Source organism: Dromaius novaehollandiae, chromosome 3, assembly GCF_036370855.1.
Source record: "Dromaius novaehollandiae isolate bDroNov1 chromosome 3, bDroNov1.hap1, whole genome shotgun sequence".
NCBI classification, from domain to species: domain Eukaryota; kingdom Metazoa; phylum Chordata; class Aves; order Casuariiformes; family Dromaiidae; genus Dromaius; species Dromaius novaehollandiae.
Genome location: NC_088100.1, coordinates 55,895,822 through 55,916,733, shown reverse-complemented (window position 1 = coordinate 55,916,733; position 20,912 = coordinate 55,895,822). Strand labels below are relative to the sequence as shown.

At 37.2% G+C, this 20,912-nt stretch overlaps 1 protein-coding gene across 3 annotated transcripts in view; it reads left to right on the top strand.

Moving 5' to 3' along the window:
- FAM184A (family with sequence similarity 184 member A) overlaps positions 1 to 20,912 on the top strand; it is a 91,467-nt gene that overhangs the window by 35,340 nt on the left and 35,215 nt on the right. For all 3 annotated transcript variants that reach the window (XM_064508925.1, XM_064508923.1, XM_064508924.1), the window contains exons 6-9: positions 2,965 to 3,087; positions 4,774 to 4,935; positions 7,398 to 7,519; positions 7,746 to 7,896. In XM_064508925.1, the coding sequence (XP_064364995.1) occupies positions 2,965 to 3,087; positions 4,774 to 4,935; positions 7,398 to 7,519; positions 7,746 to 7,896 (558 nt within the window). The remainder of the gene's footprint in view (positions 1 to 2,964; positions 3,088 to 4,773; positions 4,936 to 7,397; positions 7,520 to 7,745; positions 7,897 to 20,912) is intronic.

Genomic DNA, 20,912 nt, shown 5'->3' with positions numbered 1-20,912 from the left:
TGTTACATTTGTATTTGAGATATGCAGCAGAGGAAACTGCAGTTCTGTGGACTCCCATTCTATAGACCTGTGCAGCTCGCAATTTGTAAGCAGGATCTGAGCAAGCTGACGGTGTTAGAACAGTCATAACCAAGAAGGCTGTAGAAGAGAACATCATATTTATGATACAGGAAAATTATCCATACTCCTTTGGGTTTGATATTGGTTTGATTTCAGTCCTACTTGCCATTATGTGAGTGCTGAGAAGAAAAATTTCAAGCTTATATTCTAGATCAGCTTCCCAAACTGTAGTTGGGTACCAATGGTGTTATACTTATTAAAGTTAAGTAAGTGGAAGTTCCCTGAACAGCTGAACATGTGTCAGACATCCAGCAGGGGCCTATTAAAGCTGCTACTGATCCTGGTACTCAGAAAAGCTAAATTTGGGAACCCTTGTCAAAGTTCACTGAAGTTAGGAGAATCTTTCTGGGGCCCAGTGGGCCTTGGATCAGACTGTATATGCCGACCACTAGGGACCCAACGGAAGGAGATGTCCATGACAAACTTAGTCATAGATAGTTGAACTCCAGACTAAAGAGATTTTTCTTGTTATATTGTTCTGTTAAAATATTTTTGCTCTAGACACTGATGGCTTAGGGAAAGTAATTTACCAAGCGCCATTGTTGCCCTCTGTGATTATTTCCAGTGGTTTTCAATACATAAGCAAAAAGAAAGACTATAACTGATGGAAATATTTGATAATATTTCAGGTGGATTATTGTAGCAGTGATATTTTTATCCATTTATTTAGTTAATTGTGTTCTGGCTACTTTTTTTTAAGTGAGGCATTGAAAGCAATTTAGAGAATAAAACAGAGGGGATCGTAAAATATTTGTTCTCAAGCCATTAAGTTAGTTGAAATAGGAGATATCTCTATAAATGTGAGAAAAGTGAAATATGATTCTAGTAAGGGAAAAGATAATGTTACTGAGTTCTGGATTCTGCCATTTATCTAGTAATCAACATAGTCTGTCTCTTTTGTCGTCCCCAGGACATACTGTGTTGTTTGGGTAATTCAGGAAACAGGCTGTGTCAAATGCCGAGAAGAATTGAACCTAGTATGAGGAAGAATCATGGTACAAGGAGCTGTGGGGCAGAGGACATGAGAATTTCTTGGGACTGGAAGACTAGGAAAGGCATCTGGGGTTTGGGAGTCTCTGGAAAGACTGGGACAGGAAGAGGATTCTGAAGGACGAGAACCAGTCTCAGTGTGAAGAAATGGCTTAAATTTTTCTGTCTATAAAATGAGCTGTAAAAATGGCATCCATTCATAGGAGGATTATGAAAATAGAGCTGCTAATAATTTTTCATTACTACACAGCTGCACTGAGAAGTGTCATAAAAGAACTAATTATTCATCTGTCAGAAGAGGGTTTGAATAACACCAGTGAAACTTTCTGTACTGCAGATTTCACAATTAGAGCAAGTAGAAAATGAGCAAGTGTCACTTAATGAGCACCATTTGTCCCATGTGGTGAATGATCTGGGTTCAGTGAAGAAAGCACGCACTTGTTGAATTATGTTGTATGGTAATGTATTATACAAATTGTAACCCTCTATCTTTGGTTACCTCATGGAAGCAACTTATATGCACAAAAAGACTGTGCAAGTAGGATATATGCAACTTATTTATTGCCTATTGCACACGATGATAGCTAGAACTAATGAGCTACTAGGCTTAATGTGCTTACCACTACCAGTGTAACACCTGGTGAGTCTTTGCTGGCCAGACAATTGTTAATCAAATGGGGAAGGGTTGGCCTCCATTGCTTCTTGGAAAGGGCTGGTCTTCAGTGATGCTTGAGTCTTCCAGTTCCCTGTTTTTCCTCTTGAATTCTCGAGCTGTTAACTCTCCCTGTCTCAGCAATCTTACCAATATATGCAGCTGTACCAGTTGTATCTTGCATGGCTCTAGTCTTCATGTCTTCTCATGACATTATTGATTTCTCAGAAGTCTGAGCCAAGGACTATAGAAATGCACTGAATCAAAGCTAGGCCTTGCATTGAAGCTGAATTTCTAGGAGGGAGTTAATAAAGGGGCCTGTAGCTGCAGAGAAACTTAGAAGCCTTTCATTACCTAGCTTTGGAGCACCTTACTTGCAACCTTAATTTACTTTAAAGGTAACTTTGTGGTATGATACCTTTTAGGGTATATTCCACTAAAATACGTAATAATGCTGTTAATTTTTCCATGTGTTCCATGTTAAGAATTTATGTGAAAGAAATTGCTTATGTAAAAATGCTTTATATTCTGAGTATTAATAAATTGAAGCTGAGGCATAAATTTATGGTTTTCTTAAGAAAAAAATTCAACAGAGATGTATATGACACAGGGCTTACGTAAGAGGAATATAATCTACGCAATAAAATTGTTTTCAGAATTTGGTTAATACTACTTCACAGAAAGTCAGTGAAAAGAGAGGGTTTTTTTTTTTTTTAAAGCTTATAGTAACAGCATAAAAAATTTCGCAAAGCTCAATATGGATTTTAAGTTCTACTGTTTTCTTTGGAGATTATACTAAAATGTAGATGGATAAAGGCTGAAAGAGACGCATATTATCAGAGCAGTTTTTTAAGAATTGAAGGCTTTTCAATTTCAGTTGACAGAATGCAGGAACATGAAAGTAGGTATGGTTTTGCTGATTCAGTGCGAAGTGAAGCTAGTAGTAGAGAAACAAGTCATATATATCTTTATTTTGTGATTAATCAAGGATGTTAGATTAGAAAATAAACTAAAAAATTAAGACCTCCAATGCAACATAAAATAATTGTTCATATTATAACACTTTTAGGAAAGGATGTTTCTTTCTTGAGGTCCAGGAATGTTATTTATGTCAACAAGAAGAATTTTAGTGTGGTACATCTGTGCTATGTGATGATCTTTTGACAGGTGTTTGATGTTTCTTCTTATTATTATTTCTGAAGGAGTTGGAGCAGCAGTTTGAGAAGGAAAAACTACACCTGGAGGAGGATAAGAGTCAGCTCCGACAGCAGTTGGAAAACCTACGGGAAGAACTGACAACCAAACTGACTTCAGCCAATCAGGAGGCAAGAATTAACTTAATCATGTCAGCTAACAGTCATGTGCATTAGACCACATTTAATCACTAGTGTTCTCATACTTGATTCATGTTTAGAGTCCAATACTAGGCTAGGCTTATACTGTTCAGCCTGTTTAGTGCATTATGTCTGTTTAAAGTGAAATATCCTTCAAATATGATAAGTTAGTGGACTGCTTCTGAGAAGTGATTTTTGTCTCTTATAAAAATAATGAAGCAAAAGAGATTTAAGCAAAAAAGAATCCGTGTAAAGAGTCCTGCTTATTTTAACTCTGCTTATCTTCATGTTGAGTACTTAGATTTCTACACACAAAATATTTCAAGAGACAGTTATAGAAAAGTTAACCTGTATTTTTACCACATATTTATTCATTATTAACATATTGTAAATCCTGGTTAGCTTCCTAACTTGTCTTCAAATATTTCCAGTATTTTGGAAATTTGTTATTAGTTATTTGTTATAAGAGCAAAATTATTTGCCGTATATCAATATATTCATATATGCAGTCTATTTTAATTCTACTCATCTCAGTATAGTTTTATTTTTTGAATACATAATTTGACAAATTGATGAGTTCAGTCTTTCACTTGGCTGTAATGTACTTGTTTTTAAACTAGTCTCAGCAAAACTGTTGATGAATGAATACCCTAAAAATATATGCTGTTGATATCAAAGGCACCAGCTAGAATGATGCAGCTTGAGGGTATCACTCAGTTTTCAGGGCAGTTTTTTGAGTTTTTCATTTTTCAGGTAGGAATTCTCATTCAGGTAATAGTATTTTGTAGGAAATTACTAGTTGTAGTTGCATATAATGCATAGGAGCATAAACCAAGTGCTAAGGTTTTAATCTTTCTCTGAGATACACTTAACATACAAAGGCAATGACATAGCTTTCTGCAGAATCTTCATTTCCTACTAGCTGCTATTTTTTGATGCCTTCCCCCTGCAGTTTCTCCTCTCCCTGTTGTTCTGCTTTTCCAGCCTGTGTATTTAGATAGTTTTTACTTTCCCATGGCTGGTGAACAATGTTCAGTCTCTAATATTCTTATTATTTGAGAGATGGGGACCTGAAGCACAAACAGGCAGAGATAAGTGCACTGTTACATAGCAGCTACAAAAATTATCACATTATGCTCTACAGATATTTGAGCTTTAAATGGGCTAATTCACGGACAGGTAGCCATCTGCAGACAAAGAAGAATGTATCCTAGCACAAGTTAATTTATCCAAACACAGGTGTCTGAGCTGTGTGAATATTTTTCGCAGATTAGAGTTTATGCATTTCAAAATGGTTGTTATTATGATTTTAATTTGCATACAAGGTGCTTTCTTCCAGTAAAACTACAGGTAATTTCAGAACTTTTACATAACCTAGTTCCTTGCAAAATGCTTCAAATATAGGTTGGATTTTTTTTGTAAAATACTTTAATCTGAATCTTTATGTTTGAGTTTATAATATTACAGAATTTCATTTTCTAATTCATGATCATTAAGTGATGTAAAAGGAGAAGGGGCTGTGCAATGAAAAGAAATAATTTAGGAGAGAATTAGAAATCCCTAGAAGAAAATGAAACCACAATGATTCTTGGCTGCCAGTAGTAGTAATTATGTAAATGATACTTTTTTCTTCTTTCTTTCTTCTTTTTTTTTGGGGGGGGGGGGGGGATGTTGTAGGTGTGTCGTCTACAAGACCTAGTAAGAAAAAGTGAACAAGGCCTTGGTACTGCAGAAGGACATATTTCCAGTCTTCAAGAAGCTCAGGAAATACTCCAAAAAGAACTGGAATTAACTAGAGCAAGGCTGCGAGAAACCACAGATTCATTGTATAATGTTGAGGTAACCATAATGTTGGAGAATAAATTATGCAAAATACTGTCATAGTGATTTTGGTCTTGTTTTCAAAATGGCAAGAAGTGTTATAATGTACCTATTATAAAGGGAGTTTCATGTGGCTTCACTAAAAGAGACATTTTTCCTTTTCATTTTCAAGTAAAGGTCAAAAACCTGAAAAAATAGTTTTTTTGAAAGAACACATCTGTTATTAAATGGTTATAGCTACAAACACATCTCTGGTTAATAGAGACTTTAGCTGCCAAAGTACAGTATGTCCCTACAAAATATATCCAGAATCAGATTTTTTCGGAGGCTTGAGTTAACAGAATTTCATGAGAATATAGAAAGGCTATGTGTTATACCGGTGGTATAACATGTTTCATGTCTTTGTGCAGAACAAAAGTCCTATAGCTTGTTAGCGCTAGAATCTGCTGAAACCTTTTTAATTTTTTTTTTTTTGTGGGCCTAATATCATACCTTATTTTCCTCAAATAATGCCATGGTCATTTTGGGCCCAAATTTAGGATTTTAGATGATCCTTGAACACAGTTTAAAGATATATGATATGATACTTTGAAGGATGGCAGACTTTCATCCAGAACGTTAGAACACCTTACACAATTAAACAATTCATTTGTTTAAGCATAGATACATATTGCCGTTTTAGATGCATTAGCTATATTGAACAGCATCCAGCTTTTGTTCCAGAAGGGTGTAGGTCTCTTAAGTCCTGTTGTTTGTCAGCCCTGTGTGGTGTCTTGGACATCTGAGATATGTTTAGGTATAAATATGAGTTTTTCCTTTGCTTAGTGGGAAAAAATAATTATGCTGCTAATAATAAATTAGTTCCCCTTTCATTTCAAGTGAGAGAACAGGGGAAAATGTGGTTTATCTAGCAGAATTTAAACTGTAGTATGTTGTATATATTTTCCCATGCTTTAGGCACAAAGTATGGAAGGTGTAAAGCTTCTACACACGCAAGGCAAGTCTCAGAAGTGATCATTTAAAATACAAAAACCTCTAAAAACAGAGTTTTGTTGTGGGGGTAGGGAAATTTGCATTCTGAACTCTTTGGCTGCCTTCACCTACACTATATCTTGTTAAAATCCCATGATTTCATTGTGTATTTTTATTAAATATTTAAAAAGAAAAGCAATGACAGGAATGTAAAGTTTTGGAACTATCAGTTTATCTGCCCGTAGCTTATCAACTTTAATACTAAGTATAACCTTTTCTTTTTCTTTCCTCAATAAACAGTGCACATTTATAAGATCACGTCAAATATTTGAAGTAGAGCAGCAAATATTCAAGAAAAATGTCCTGAAATCTGTTGTGGTGGTGGTTTCTTAATAAAAATAGCTTAAAGCAGGATATTGGGGGAGGTGGGAGGGTGTACACACACACACACACACACACACACACACACACACACACACACACACACACACACACACACACACACACACACACACACACACACACACACACTCTCTCTCTCTCTCTCTCTCTCTCTCTCTCTCTCTCTCTCTCTCTTACTTTTTTTTTTCCAATTTCTTTTTTAAAAGTGACAGTCAGGTATGCACCGTGTTATAGTTTATAGCTTCCCTGTATTTTTTATAATCTCTCTAAACTTCCATGTGAATTGCTGGATTCTTCTCTTTTCAACTCTTATAACATCTAAATATTCATATAGAGTGGATTACTGGCAATTGCAGTTATCTTAGAAGCTTTTAAAATAGATATAAAAAAAAACCTATGAAGGCTCCCTCACTTGAAAAGCTCTAATTAAACTTAGATGCTGGTCATGTTTGCTTTTCATGAATAAAACAAGCACCATTGACATATTCATGTAGATATGAATTTTAGGTAGTACTAAGTACTATTTTAATACTATAAAACTTAAATAGAAATTGATATATGAATTCTACAGGTTTTTTCTCTGTTCAGACTAAAACTGTGTTTCTTTCAGGCTTGTACAGTCAAGAAACTGACAGAAGATATGTGAACTTTGTATCTAATCAAATAGCTCAAGCTTTGAATCTCAAGCACTGCATATTCACAGATTAAAAAGAAATAAATTCAAAAAAATTCTTGACTGGACAAGAAACTGAACAACTTGCTCTAAATCTGAAGTTAGTCCTGTGCTGAACAGGTCCTCAGGATCTCTAGAGGTTCTTTCCAACCTAAATTATGTGATTCAGTGTAACAGTATTTGCAATGATTACTTCCAAAGTGACTTATTGTAAACTTGCTTTTTATAGGAATACAGAATTATGTTCCGTAAGTAAGAAATATCAGCAGAAGTAAAGGCATTAGCAGGTATAATTATGAATGACACAGTGAAAGTTATAGTTCAAGGCTTGTAAGTCAGCTGTAACTGACATTTTATTATAAATGCATTCATTAGAGGTTTGAAATACTTTTTTGCTGCTGATCAGTCTCTATTGTGAAGTTTGTGTTTGCAGGGAGAACTAGATCAGGAGAGACAACAACATGAGGCAATGATTGCTGCCATGAGAGAAGAGGAAAAGTTCAAAGTTGACAGAATGGCCCGTGACTTGGAAATAAAATGGACGGAAAATCTTCGGCAAGTGCTAATTTGTCTCTTATTCTTTCAGTAAGAAAGAAGATATATACAAATGTTACAGCAAGTGAAACATAAATTAAAAGTTTTTGTTACTGTCTAAGCTTTTCAAATTACTACTCCGTTTGTCTTATTTTTCCCTTCTTATACAAGGTCAAGGTATATTATATACAAGCTTATATATACTTATATTTACAAGGTATTTTAATTATTTGACCTTTGCTTTTAGACAGGAATGTAATAAGCTTCGTGAAGAGCTGAGGCTTCAGCATGAAGAGGATAAAAAGGCAGCTATGACTCAGCTGTTACAGCTGAAAGAACGTGAAAAAAATGCAGCCAGGGATGGATGGCAAAAAAAAGTTGAAGACCTTCTAGACCAGGTAACTATGATGCCTCTTTGAGGATTGGAAGGCCATTATGATTTAGTTGCTGATGTTTTATTACCTATTAATTACATGAAATTTGTTGTGACACTTGTCTTTTTAGAATGAAATGGGTTAACATGATACTTTTCAAGCCTAATCACTACTGAAAATTTTGAGTAATATGGTGTGGATTCTTTTGTTTGGTTGTTTTTTTTGGTTGGGGAGGGATTGGAGGTGGTGGGAGGAGTTGACAGTCTTCTCTCTTCACCATAAGATTTTTTTGATTCTCTGTTTGCTTACATACTCAATTGCAAATATTAACTAATGCCAATTGTTTGGTGATGACCCTTATCTCTACAAAAATGATACTGTACAAAGCACTGAAAAGTCAGATCATCCCTTCGTTTCTACAACACATTTAACACACCTATGTCCTCTCTCGAATTAACTTCATACATTATTTTGGGACAGTTTTTGGTAAATATTGAGTTTTTAATTGCAACTGATATTTATAATAATACCAGCTAGCTAATTCACAGAAATAATTGCGTTTGTACTTTTTCCAAAGTGCCGTAGCACTGATTTTGTTGACTGCAGTTTGAAAGAATAGCTGTTTCTTTTTTAAATGTATTTGTTCATATTCAGATTTTGGAAATCATTAAGTGCATGTGATTTCAATGTATCATTGTGGAACGACGTAAAACTTGCTGTCAACTTTGAGAATTCAGATAATTGAACATGCACTTGATTAAAGGTTCCTATAGGAACATATTTCCTGTATTTTGCCACCAAGGAGATTTAAGCTTGTAAAATTCTGTAACTTAGGCTCATAAAATCTGGAGGCTTTCACAGTTCTTGGTCTGTTACTTTTTATGATGTGAATGTAATAAAAGACTTGAATTCATTTAATTTTTTTTAAGTTTCATTTACTGCCTTTACCCAAGCTTCATCTACTGTCTTTACTTCAATCTATAGATAGCATTTTCTCTAGTGAAGTGCAATTTGAAAGTGATATGACAACAAAAATGTTAATCTTTATGTAGTTTTAATGTACTCCTAAAATACTTTGCTTATTTCTTCCTTTTAAAACTTCCACAGTAAAACTAATCTGTGGTTTCAGAACGGAAAATTAGTGTGGTGCAAATGAACAAGTTTTTCCTGCATATGAATGAAAATTTTGGAATCAAAGAACTCAGGAGCTAACAGTCATAGGGAGAATTGTACTGGAGAATTTGTGGAGATAGAAAATAGTTTGCATATGCAAAATGGCTGGGTTTTTTTCCTTTGTTCCTCTTAGTATACTGAACAGTTGTACCATTTCATAACAGCATGTGGATTCAGAGGACTAGAACTAAAGCAAAAGGTTTTTTCCATTTTTGTCTACCTGTTGCTTTTCCATTACCAGTGTTTGTGTTGGATAGTTGTTTCATAATGATTGAAAGGGGGGGGGGGGAGGAGTTAAGATTTCCATCTTAAGAATCTACATTTTATCAATTTCTACTTCTTAGGTTACACTTGGAGAAAGAATTTCAGACCCTAAGATGAAAGGTGGATAACTTAACTTGTAGAAAAATGCTTTTGTAATAGGTTTTTCCTGATGGCAATACACAAAGGGGAAGCTCTAAGAATTGTGCTGAAGTGATTCATAGACTTATGTAGGTTGGAAGAGACCTCAGGAAGTCATCTAGTTCAACCTCCTGCTCAAAGCCGAGTTGACACTGAGTTCAAACTAGATTGCTCAGGGTTTTGTCCAGTCAGGTCTTGATAGCATTAAAGGACAGAGATTGCACAGCATCTCTCAATAATCTCTTCTAGTGCTTAGTTATCCTCATGGTGATTTTTTTTTCCCTTTTTCCTCCGCTTATATGCTGTCAGAACCTCCTCTGCTTTGGTTTATGACCATTGTCTTTCATTGTCCCATTGTGCACTGCTGTAAAGAACCGGGGTCTGTCTTCACAGTAACCTCCCAGTAGGTATTGGGAAGCTATTAAATCCTGCCCCCCCCCCCCCCAAACCTTCTCCTCAGCCTCTCCTAGCAGGACATGTGCTCCAGCCCTCAACCATCTCAGTGGTGGCTCTCTTCTGAACTCATTCAAGTTTATCAACGTGCATCTTGTACTGGTGCAGGCAAAGCTGGATGAAGTTTTCCAGATCTGCAGTCTAACAAGTGCCAAGTCAAGGGAACTAATTGCTTCCCTCGATCTACTGGCTGCGTATGCTTCTGTTGATACAGCCCAGTACACTGCTGGCATTCATTGCTGCTGGGGCAGACTGTTGACTCATGTTTAGCCCTATTGTCAACCGGGAACTCTGGGTGCTTTTCTATAGAGCTGCTACACAGCCAGTCAGACCCCAGTCTGTACTAGTGCTGGGGATTAGTCCATCCTAGGTGCAGGACTTTGCATTTGTCGTCGTTGAGTTTTATAACATTCCTCTTGGCCCATTCTTCTATCATACGTATAGGTCCCTGTGTATGACAGCCCTGTCCTTAAATGTATTGTATGCTCCACCTCTCCCTACCCCAGTTTGATGTCATCCACAAACTCGACGAGGGTACATTTGGTTTCCTCCTTCAGATCACTGATAATGATATTGAAAAGGATAGGTCCTGGTATAGACCCCTTAAGAGCTCTACTTGTAATAGGACCTCAGATAGTGTGAACCGTTAGCTACTAACCTTTGAGCCTGATAATCCAGCCAGGTTTCTCCCATCTGGTAGTCCACCCATTTAAATCATAATGTCACAAGCTGGATACAAGGATGGTAAAAGCCTTGCTGAAGTCAAGGTGGACAACATCCACTTCTCCCCTTCTCCACAAATCTTGTCATTTCAACAGAGAAGAAAATTAGAGGTAGTATTTTCATTATCGAGGATAGTGGGAGATTTTTGGTGTGAGTGTTTCATAAAATAAAGATGATTTGACTTACAGACATGTATTGGTCTGGAATGATATTCTGAGTGGAAACTGCATTAGGATTGCTTTGGCACTTCAGGAACTAATCTAATAAAGCTAGCTGTGCTTGGCAATCTCTAAATGTGTAATAAGGCTCCATGCCCCAAAGGGTTCACAGTTTAGTTTAAACAGACTGGAGAGAGAGACATAAATAAGGTTCTACTGTTATCATATAATAATAATAAAAAAAAATTATCAGCCCTGGGAAGAATTCCCATTTTCAATCTCAGTCTATTGCAAGGATACCTGTTCATCTCTGTCTCCCTCTAACTATACTTAATACAACAGTCCAGTCTTCATTAGTGGGGAGATGCATTTAAAACCCATTTGAGAGGCAGGACGTTTATGTAAGAATTAGGAAGAGAGCAGAAATCCAGCACATCTTTTTGCAATTCAGTTGTTTATACTTGAAGTATTGCTCTGGTCTGTACCAGCAGTACTGTACAATGATTTGTCAGAATTATATAAGAGCGTTTGCATTTCTGCACATTCATCTATAAACTCTTAACTTGACTGAAAATGTTGTCTATGTGCTGCTTTATGTGAAAGAAGTATCTGGAGCTAGACGCTTTTGTTATATAAATTCTGTTCAGAAACGAATTGATTATCAGTATGTTGCAGTATAAGTATTAGATCCAGAAGGATCTAATGAATGTGCATTATTTGAATAAAGCAATGTCATAAGAAATTATTTCTAGAGAAAAGGAAGATGAAATGTATTGGAATGACGTAACTTAAATTTAAAGGACTTAAGCGTGATTTTTGGCAGATTGAAAAGTACCATAACAGTGCAAAACAGTGAAAATGACATACTTTATTATCATAATCTAGCTTCTTTTTAATATGGAAGATACTGTGTTGCTTTATAAGCTGATCATATACTTTCGCTCCTACTGATATGTTGTATTCCAAAATGTATTAATCTATCTCATACATGATTGTAAAAAAATAAGAAATAAAAAAATAAAAAATAAATCAATTTACAGAGAAGTGTAACAACTGACATGAAGTCTTGAAGTTTACGAATGGTTATGTAGACAGACAGTTTAAAAAGTTGGTTTAGATAAGTAGAGAGAAGTAAAGTGAGATGGTATAGTTATGTAAACTGAAGAAAAGTATAGTATAGGGTATGCCCATTTGGTATCCTGCTGATTTAGTGCCAGGGGAAAAAAAAAAGGAAAAAAGACTGCTGATTCCAACTAATTTATGGCCATGAAATATTTTAAGATTTTTTGTGTGCGTGTGTTATGCTAATTGACAAATTTTTGCTTTCTATGGGTTGCTGCACTTTTGGTCAATGACTTTAGCTCTGATGTAAAGCAGGATAGTATTCATCTTTTATTCTATTATTATTAAGTGGCCCCTCATAGAATGCATGCAGGATTATCAATATTATTATAACAGTATGTTATGCGTAAAATTTCTGCAAGGAAAAAATGCTATCTGACTGATCAAGTGCTTAAACACACTTTTGCCAATTATAAAGCATCATTTGCCATCTACAGTTAATGTGGTTAGTAGGTTAAGTGGATCAGTATCTAGAGACCAAGCTTTAAAAAGAAAGTGCTTTTCCTTTTTTTTTCTTGTAGATTTTGCAAAGTATCAATCCATGTGAGAGTTTCTTCATGAAATATGCAGAGAATTCAGATGTGTTAGCAGCTTATTCTTTTTCTTTTAGCTATGGAATGTGCTTTCAACGTTTTTCTTAAATATTTTACTGCTGAGAAAGCTTTAGCCATGAAAAAAATAAAAAGAATTTTCTTTTTTTAAAATATGGTGTGTTCTCTGTTCTCCTTATTTGTGTAGTGCAAACTTCAACTTTGAGGAGAACTTAAATGCATGGGTTAAGACATGCATCTTCTTATCTATCTCTGTTCTCATAAATGTTTCCTTCTGTAAAATTTCAGGTGCCCTGATTACTGGTGAGTTTTTCTCAGTTTGAGCAGATGTTGGTGTCTTCCTTACTTATCAAACACATATTGCAGTAAAGTGAAAGAAGTGTTTTTGTCACCTTTTTTGCTTTATTTACCATTGTATTACCAAGTAGTACTATGACAGTCAGCTTTCTAATTTTGTCAACTTTTCCCAAACTGTAAGTACCATCTTGTATTAATGGAAATGCCAGAAGTATGGAAGTATTACAGTGAGAATGGACAAAAGTATACTGCATATACTTTGATTTGGTAGTCCTTTGTTGTTTATTTTTCCTCCTCCAAAGGTTCTTTCCTATTTTGAAAAAGATAGTAGAAGATTTCTATTCAAAGAGTTTGGTTCTGTGATGGAATCATAAACAGCTTTTAAAACAGCTTGAAAGTGGATATGAGAACCTTTGTGTAAAATAAATAAATAAATATATATACACACATATATACACACACATATATGTGTATATATATGTAAAAAATCCCTTCTGATCTAGATTATTCAAATCTCTAGTTTTCAGAAGATTTAAGACACATTCATAGAGTTTTAAAAATAAATGAGAAGTAGTTAGTAGATCTTTATTTCTTCAGAGGTCATTTCTTGGGGATCCAGATAATTAATTAATACAATTCAGATCTAAGTGAAACATTAGAGACTGGATCAGGAGGGAGGAGTTGGGGATGGCAGGGATCAACAAAAGAAACTCTAGAGTCACTGGCCTCCTTTGGGTCTCGCAGAACTTCATTTGTGAAGTTCTTATTACACTTCAAAAGTGTAATAAGATTGATAGAACCAGCTAAAGGATGCTAATTTTGAGGAAATGTTGAGGAGAAATTTTGAATTCCTCTAAAATCTACCAGGTATTGTCTTCCTCTTTATCATGAATTGAACAGGGATTTAGGGCAAGATTTAAAAAGCACTTGAAAATCTAAAACACTTAAATCCAAAAGAATAAAAATAAATATGCTATCAAGGAGAGAGCAAACAGAGAGCATCTGGGCAAGGAGTTAAAGATAAGGTTGTATGCATCTTTTCGCATCTTTAGACTTCCCCCCCCCCCCCCCCCCCCCAAAAGGAACCCACTTTATGTAGCTCTTGGGAACTTCTGAGAAGTGACTGCAGCTCTTAATATTGTGGTCTCAATGGGACTGTGCTGCAAATTCTTAGAGACTTGCTGAGAACCAGGGGAGCTTTGGGAGTTTGTCCTTAGGACTTGTGATCCAATGTCTTACGCATCCTACCGCTCACCACTGATTTAGAGGAAATCTAATCCGTGCTAGTCAGTGTTCCCATATTCTGAGTGGGAAACCTGTGTTTTCAGAAAGTCAAAAACTACTGTAACTGAGTGTACAAATAATCATGTAATCCAGAGCCAAAAGCTAGATGAGACCATTTGATTAGGATTCAGAATACTGACTCGTTTTTGGACAAAGGGATAGACACTTTTTTGGAAAATAGTTTGGTGGTCTAGAGAACTCGTACAGGAAGTAGAGAATTGGAGTTTTAAGTGTGCCTCATCTCAAGTGAGTTTGAGTCCTCTGTTTTCAATTCTCAAGGGTGTCACAACCCAGTGTTGAGCTGGAACGCCTTTCCATCTTTCTTACAGCAGCTGGACTGTTGTATGTTAAAAAAATAAATAAAATTAAGGCAGGAGTTACAGGGCCAGAGAAAGGATAAATAAGAAATGTCTAAAGACAAGGAGTCTGAGAAGAGTGGAGAGTCATGGGTTCTAATGCAACAAGTTGCTAGTACTCTTGGGTCCAGGCAGTGTGGGTCAATCTTGTCAATAGCTGCACTCTGAGTTTCACAGGTGAACTTGTTTAAGTATGTAAGCAGAATTTAGTCAACCTAAATCTTGCTCTTCAACTAATAATATAGAATACAACAGAGGTATTGAATTCCTTTTTCAGTCACACACAGTTTTCATGACTTCACTTACTTCACAGCTCTACAGGAGTCATGCTACCAGGAACCCCTCTAGCAGTTCACCTGCAGCCTGCAGAGTCTATCCCCTTGTTTTGTGGCTGTCTCCACTTCTCACTGTAGGAGCTTTGTAATAAAGGAACTGCTTTGTTTTGGGCCTCCTATTCTGTGCAGAGGTGTTATCCTGAAGATTGATTGGTGCATTTATCATATCCAGACTGGTCATGGTAGTTCTGCCTGAATAAGAAAATAAATGCATAAGATTCAGTTCTACTATCTCTTTTTCTGTGTTTTTAGTTATGATGAGCCCATTCAGCCTTTACTGCACTCTCTTCATTATCTTTTTGTTTAAAAAGTTTTGGATGTAATAGAGCAAATTCATTAAAGACAGTTTAAATTTAAGAACTACCCAGCAATACAGACCAAAACTCAGAGTTTTCAAAGTATTCTCAGTGGGATGCAGTAGGTATGCAACAAATGCTAGTTTAGTTCATCTGTTTAAGAATGAATGTTTTGCTGGACAACATTTTCATCTGTTTTGGTCTCTTCTACATACAATTTTTTTTCTCCAATATATTGTTTCTTTTACCTTAAAGATGCATCTAGTCTGATGGTTGAAATTCTGATATCTTCATATCCAAAGAAACTTGTCTATTTGATCATAAACTTTTACTTGGAATATTACCAGTTTTTATTTGGCAATGTTCAGTTAATACAGATGGAGGAGACAGACAGTTTTTAAACCTACCTGCTAGTGGATGAAAAGAATGTTAAATTCTTAGTATAGTATGGGGTTGATGCATGAGTCAGAAAAGAATTCAGTTTGATGTTTGGAGTTTAGTTTACACTTTCAAAACTGGTAAATGGAAATCTAAACCAAACCCAACAGTAATGCTATTGTTTGTTAACAATAAACATAACATAAACGATGAACAAAACTCCATTATAATTTATTTTAAAATTGGAACTGAACTTTGAGTATATGGTGACAAATAAGATAATTCAATTGGGAAAGTTTCATATTAGCTTCTGTTCTTCTTAGTAATAAAGTTAGAAACATAGGATTTGCCATCAAATCAGACTTCTATTCCATCTAGTTAAGTGTCTTGTCCAAAATAGGATTTAGCACTAAGTATATCAACTATTGCTGCAATAAACAAAAATGGGGTAGTCGCCCATTCATGGAAGCTTTCCTTGAATTCTTAATATTTAGGGATTGCCATATGTCCTGACGTAATTATTTTTTATATTACTTCCAAAATCTGTTTTTCCTCTATCATCAGCTGTTGTAACCTAAGATAAGTTATACTTGGGAGATCATCCTAACTTTCTGTAGTAAAATTCTCTTCAATTTTTTTTAAGGTGTTTGGCTTCATCACCTAAATTATGGAACTCCATTGTAGGTTTTCTGGCTTGAATTTGACTCTCTAGTATCACGGATCATCTCCTTTTTGGTTTATGATACAGGAAGAAAAGTTTTCAAACTGCTTTCTTTTAAGCTATCTGTTATTTTTATACTTTTCTCATGTCCCTCTTAATTGTTGCCCAAAATAATCTCAGTTCTATTTCTTGTAAGTTAATGTATTCTTCTACTTCTGTTATCTTTCTATAAATCTCTTCAGAACCTCAGTAATCTTGTAAAGAAGCACCAAGTATTTACTATACACAATGCTCCTTATGAAGGAAATTCATTTATGCTGTGTCACCATCCATTCTGTTCAGTATGTTTCCTAGCATTTTTGCTTACTTTTTTAAACCATGACATCATATTAAGATTGTTTGAGCTTCCTACAGTGATGTCCAAATTTAAAACATATGGAGATGGGCATGTTTTCCACTCCTCTCTTCCTGCCATGGTCGATGTGTTTCTGAACTCGAACCTCAATTTTCTCCTCAACTCTTCCACACAAAGTCATCCCGTATTTTCTCCGTCCATGTTTTAGGATGTATTAGCTAAGCTCCACATATAATCCTTAAAGTACTGAAAGCATTATAGCAAGTAATCAAAAAGAAATGAAGCCCTAGTACCATTCAAAAAACTTAAAATTATCAGTAGATTCTAATGATCCGTCACTATTCAAAACTTTTCCCCTGACCATTGAACCCGCAGTTTGTCAGACTAACAGCAAGTAATCCAAAGTGTAACAGGTAAGCATAGGGCAGAATACCTCAGCCATTTTGCTTAGGAGTTGGATAAGAGTCTTGTAATTGGAAATGAGAGGAGCTAGATCTTCTTAAGGCAACCAGATAATTACGACCTTGAGATAGCCTGGACACAACACTCTCACTCAGAGTGTTGCTACAAAAACAGAATTGGTCAGGACCACCTAGATCTAAGAGATACTCATAAATTTTAGAATGCCTCGTATATACTCTCATTTTCCTTTGGTGCAGCTGTTCCATTCCTAGTATGTCACAAGCCTCAAGCAAATACAAAGCATTGTAGTAGGAAACAGCTGCTTTCCAAATCTTTGCAGAGTCATCAGCTGTGTAAGCACCAGGCAGAGACAGTGAATCTGCTGACAAATCAGTCTTTCTCTTCAAATCAAAGAAATATCCTGAAGGTAATTTACTTTGTTTGCTTTTTTTATTATTTTCAGCTGGGTAAAATGGACTTATGCCAAAGGTCCCTTCAATTTCTTCAGTAAGCATCTCAAACTGGTTTGTTTAACCAACATCTGATGGATGCACATAGGTTTTCCCCTTCAGAAAGGTTTGCAGCATCTATTGGAGTTCACTCTTAAAATTAAGACAAGGACTGCGTAGTAATCTAGATCTACTCTTGATACAACAGACTGCTCTTCCTCACCTAGGGTCTTGGGGCTTAGCACAAGAATCTCTGCTGCTGATAGTGTTTTGAAAGCTCAGTAAGCAGTGTACCAAAGTCAGATCTTGAAACAATATGACATTAAAATATCTGTGGGAAGCAGAGTGAGAAAGAGCATTATGTAACTAATCTACATGTGTATTTCAAGTTTTGTTAAAAATCAATAAGCTATGTTTACTGTATGCTCAGTATTCGTGCATGAACACCTAGGAATGTTGAATATATAAGCTCAACTTTATTAAAAAATGACTTTGGGGGGGGGGTCCATGTCAGTCATCTTTTCACCACTGTAATATATGAGCATCTGATAGCTATTTTTTTCCCAAAAGATAATTACTATTTTCATTTCACAATTGGCAATTGTGGGCTGCAGAGAAGTTGCTTTGAGTCGGGTAACATAAGAAAACTGTGACAAATCTAAAAATTGAACTTCACTGCAGAGTTGTAGTCCAGAACCTTAATCAAAAGTTCATATATCTTCCTTCTGTTTTTGATATCTCTGGAAAACTTTTAAACTTGGTGGAATCACATATATTAAAATGGTTAGCCCCTCTGAGTCCTATCAGTCAGAAGACTGGCTTGACAGCAGCTATTGTTCTTTCACCTTGGGGAGAGAAATCTGCATTGTTCTGCAAGCAGGAGGGGCAGCTCTCAGAACTCAGAATACAGCTTCCAAAAAGTATTTTTACTTGAGAATTTCTTTTCATTGTAGGACATTACTAACCTTTCTATTTGAGATTGTAAATCTAAATACTTTTGATCAAATATTTTTTTTCATACTATAGTAGTGCCTAAGTATATCAGTCAAAATGAAGTCCCAGCGATTCTAGAAGCAGAACATTTGTTTAGTAAGAGATCATTCATGCTCTCAGTAGCTTCCAACCTAAATAAACCAAAACAGATGGGAAAGGAATCACAGAAAAGTAGATGAATTTGCTCAGGTTGGCATTGGCAAAAATCAGGTGTAGAAATTAGAGCTGTAACGTGCTAGTCTATTCTCTTGTCTGCTGCAGTATGATGCCTCCTGCTGTTATTCTCATGAGTAGAAAATTGTTGCTTGTTAACTCTCTTACAATTTTAATAAGATAATTTGTGATTTTTCCACTTGTGGAGGACTGGCTTGAGGGCAGAGGTCATGTGAAGATTGAACAACTAAAGGAAGCAGAACTAAGTGCATATCGCACACAGTTGATGTGAGCCAAGTCCCGTATGAGAGTAAAAACAGCTAGAGCCAAGGACACATTGTCCTTGGCTCCAAGGTGTTATCAATGATTAGTCCTGGGAACTTGCGGGTGATGTAATGCAGAAGTTGCTGGGTAAACCAAATTGCTGTTACCAATAAGGAGCTCAGCTTTTGCAATATGTATGAGCCTGATTAGTCCTATACTATATAAAGAAAGACCACGCCTAATAAAGTTGAAGTACGCTGATCACTCATATTGAGCGTCTGGGTCTTCCCTCCGTCGGCTCCTCCCGTGCAAGTTTCCAACAAATGGCGCCCGAACAGGGACCCTGCCGGTCAGGGACTCGGTGATTAAGAACTCAGGAGTCGACAGAGTGCTAGAGACAGCTGGTCCTGCTGTGCTAAAGGCGACGAGACACAAAAGGGGGTCTACGTGCCAGAGTTACAGAGGAGGTGGAGAGGACACAAACAAAGGGGGTCCGTGCCCAGGACGAGACGGGGTCCTGCCAGAAAGTCTCGCCGCAGGTCTTGCAAAGGTTGCAACGGTAAGTGAGTAACCACGGAGCGACAAGCGGCTTATTATTTATTAAGATGCTTTTTAGAAAAGCGAGGTACTCAAGGAATAGAATGTCATAAGGAACTCCCAGGGCTATTAGCTTACGGAGTGGCTAAGGGGTGTTTTGTTAACCCAGATAAGGAACTCCCAGGGCTATTAGCTTACGGAGTGGCTAAGGGGTGTTTTGTTAACCCAGATACCATGTTCGAACAAACTGAATGGAAAAAATTTGGGGACAAGTTGTTTGATGAAGTAATAAGTGACAACAAGACAGCAAAAAAGCTGATGAAGCCGTGGAGGGCAGTTACTAATGCTCTCGCACCTCAAAAAAAAAAAAAAAAAAAAAAAAAAAAGAAAAAAAAAAGAAAGTAGCTGTCGCCGCCGCGGAGCGTTTGGGAAGCCCCGATGGGTTCAAGGAACCCCCGCATGCAGAGGTGTCCCCTGTGTCCCCATACCCATCACCCCCCTCGAACCTTTACTATTGCCCAGGGAGGGTCTGGGAACACAGGCCTGCCAAAAGGAGCAACATTGACCATGCGGCAGATCCCCCCTCCTCCCTCAGCGCCTCCCCCCCTCTCTCTCTCCCCCCCCCTCCCCCCCTCCCCCCCCTCTCCCCCCTCCCCCCCTCTCTCTCCCCCCCCTCTCCCCCCCCCTCCCCCCTCTCTCCCCCCCCTCTCTCTGTCCCCCCCTCTCTCTTCCCCCCCCCCTTTTTCTCCTCTCCTCCTTCTCCTCTTCCTTTGGCCACAGTTATCTGAGGACACCCATCTCAGGCTATCAATGTGAAATAAGTTTTTCTCTATGATATTAATGGTCAGAAACCACTAATAAAAGCAGTTTGAAAAAAAAAAAAAAAGAAAAAAAAAAGAAAAAAAGAAAAAAGAAAAAAAAAAAAAGAAAAAAAAAAAGGGGGTATCCCATCTTATATGGGAATAAAGCAGGGCCGGGAAGAGCCTTTCGGCTTATTTATTGACAGAGTAGCCAATGCTATACAAGCAGCAGGGGTACCAGATTACCTGAAAGGGACTATCTTGAAACAATGTGCAATACAGAATAGTAACCTTTCAACGCGTAGTATTTTAGCCACACTCCCGGGAACATGGACTATCGAGGAGGGGCTAGAAAGAATGGCGCAGGTACCTGTAGGACCGCAAGCTATGCTAGTAGAGGTGGTGAAACAATTAGGAGAGAGCATGAGAGAGCAAGCACAGGCGTTGCGGGATAATATGCAACAGAATCAAAGTCAGGTATTCGCTGCCCTTGCTCCTTTGCAAAATCCCGGCGGAAATATCCCCCCTAATCGACGATCGGCACACTGCTACCGATGCGGCGTTGTTGGTCATCTTCGCAGAGAATGCCAAGCTAGTAGAGTATGGTGTCCCAACTGCAAAAGCAACAAACATGATGGAGCGGCTTGTTGGAAGGCTGGCTCGGGAAACGCCCGGAGAAGCGGGACGAGCCGCCCCGCGACGACACAAAAGGCGGCCTTCACCACAACAACTCAGCAACCCCCGCAGTCAACACAACCACCTCAGCCGGCGCCCAGCTCCACTCCGAACGCCATGAACCCCTTTGTCTTCGACCAGCCACCAGAGGGAGTCTCGGACTGGACTTGGCAACAGCAGTAGACGCCACCTTATTGGATACAAAGCCAACAAGAATCCGGAC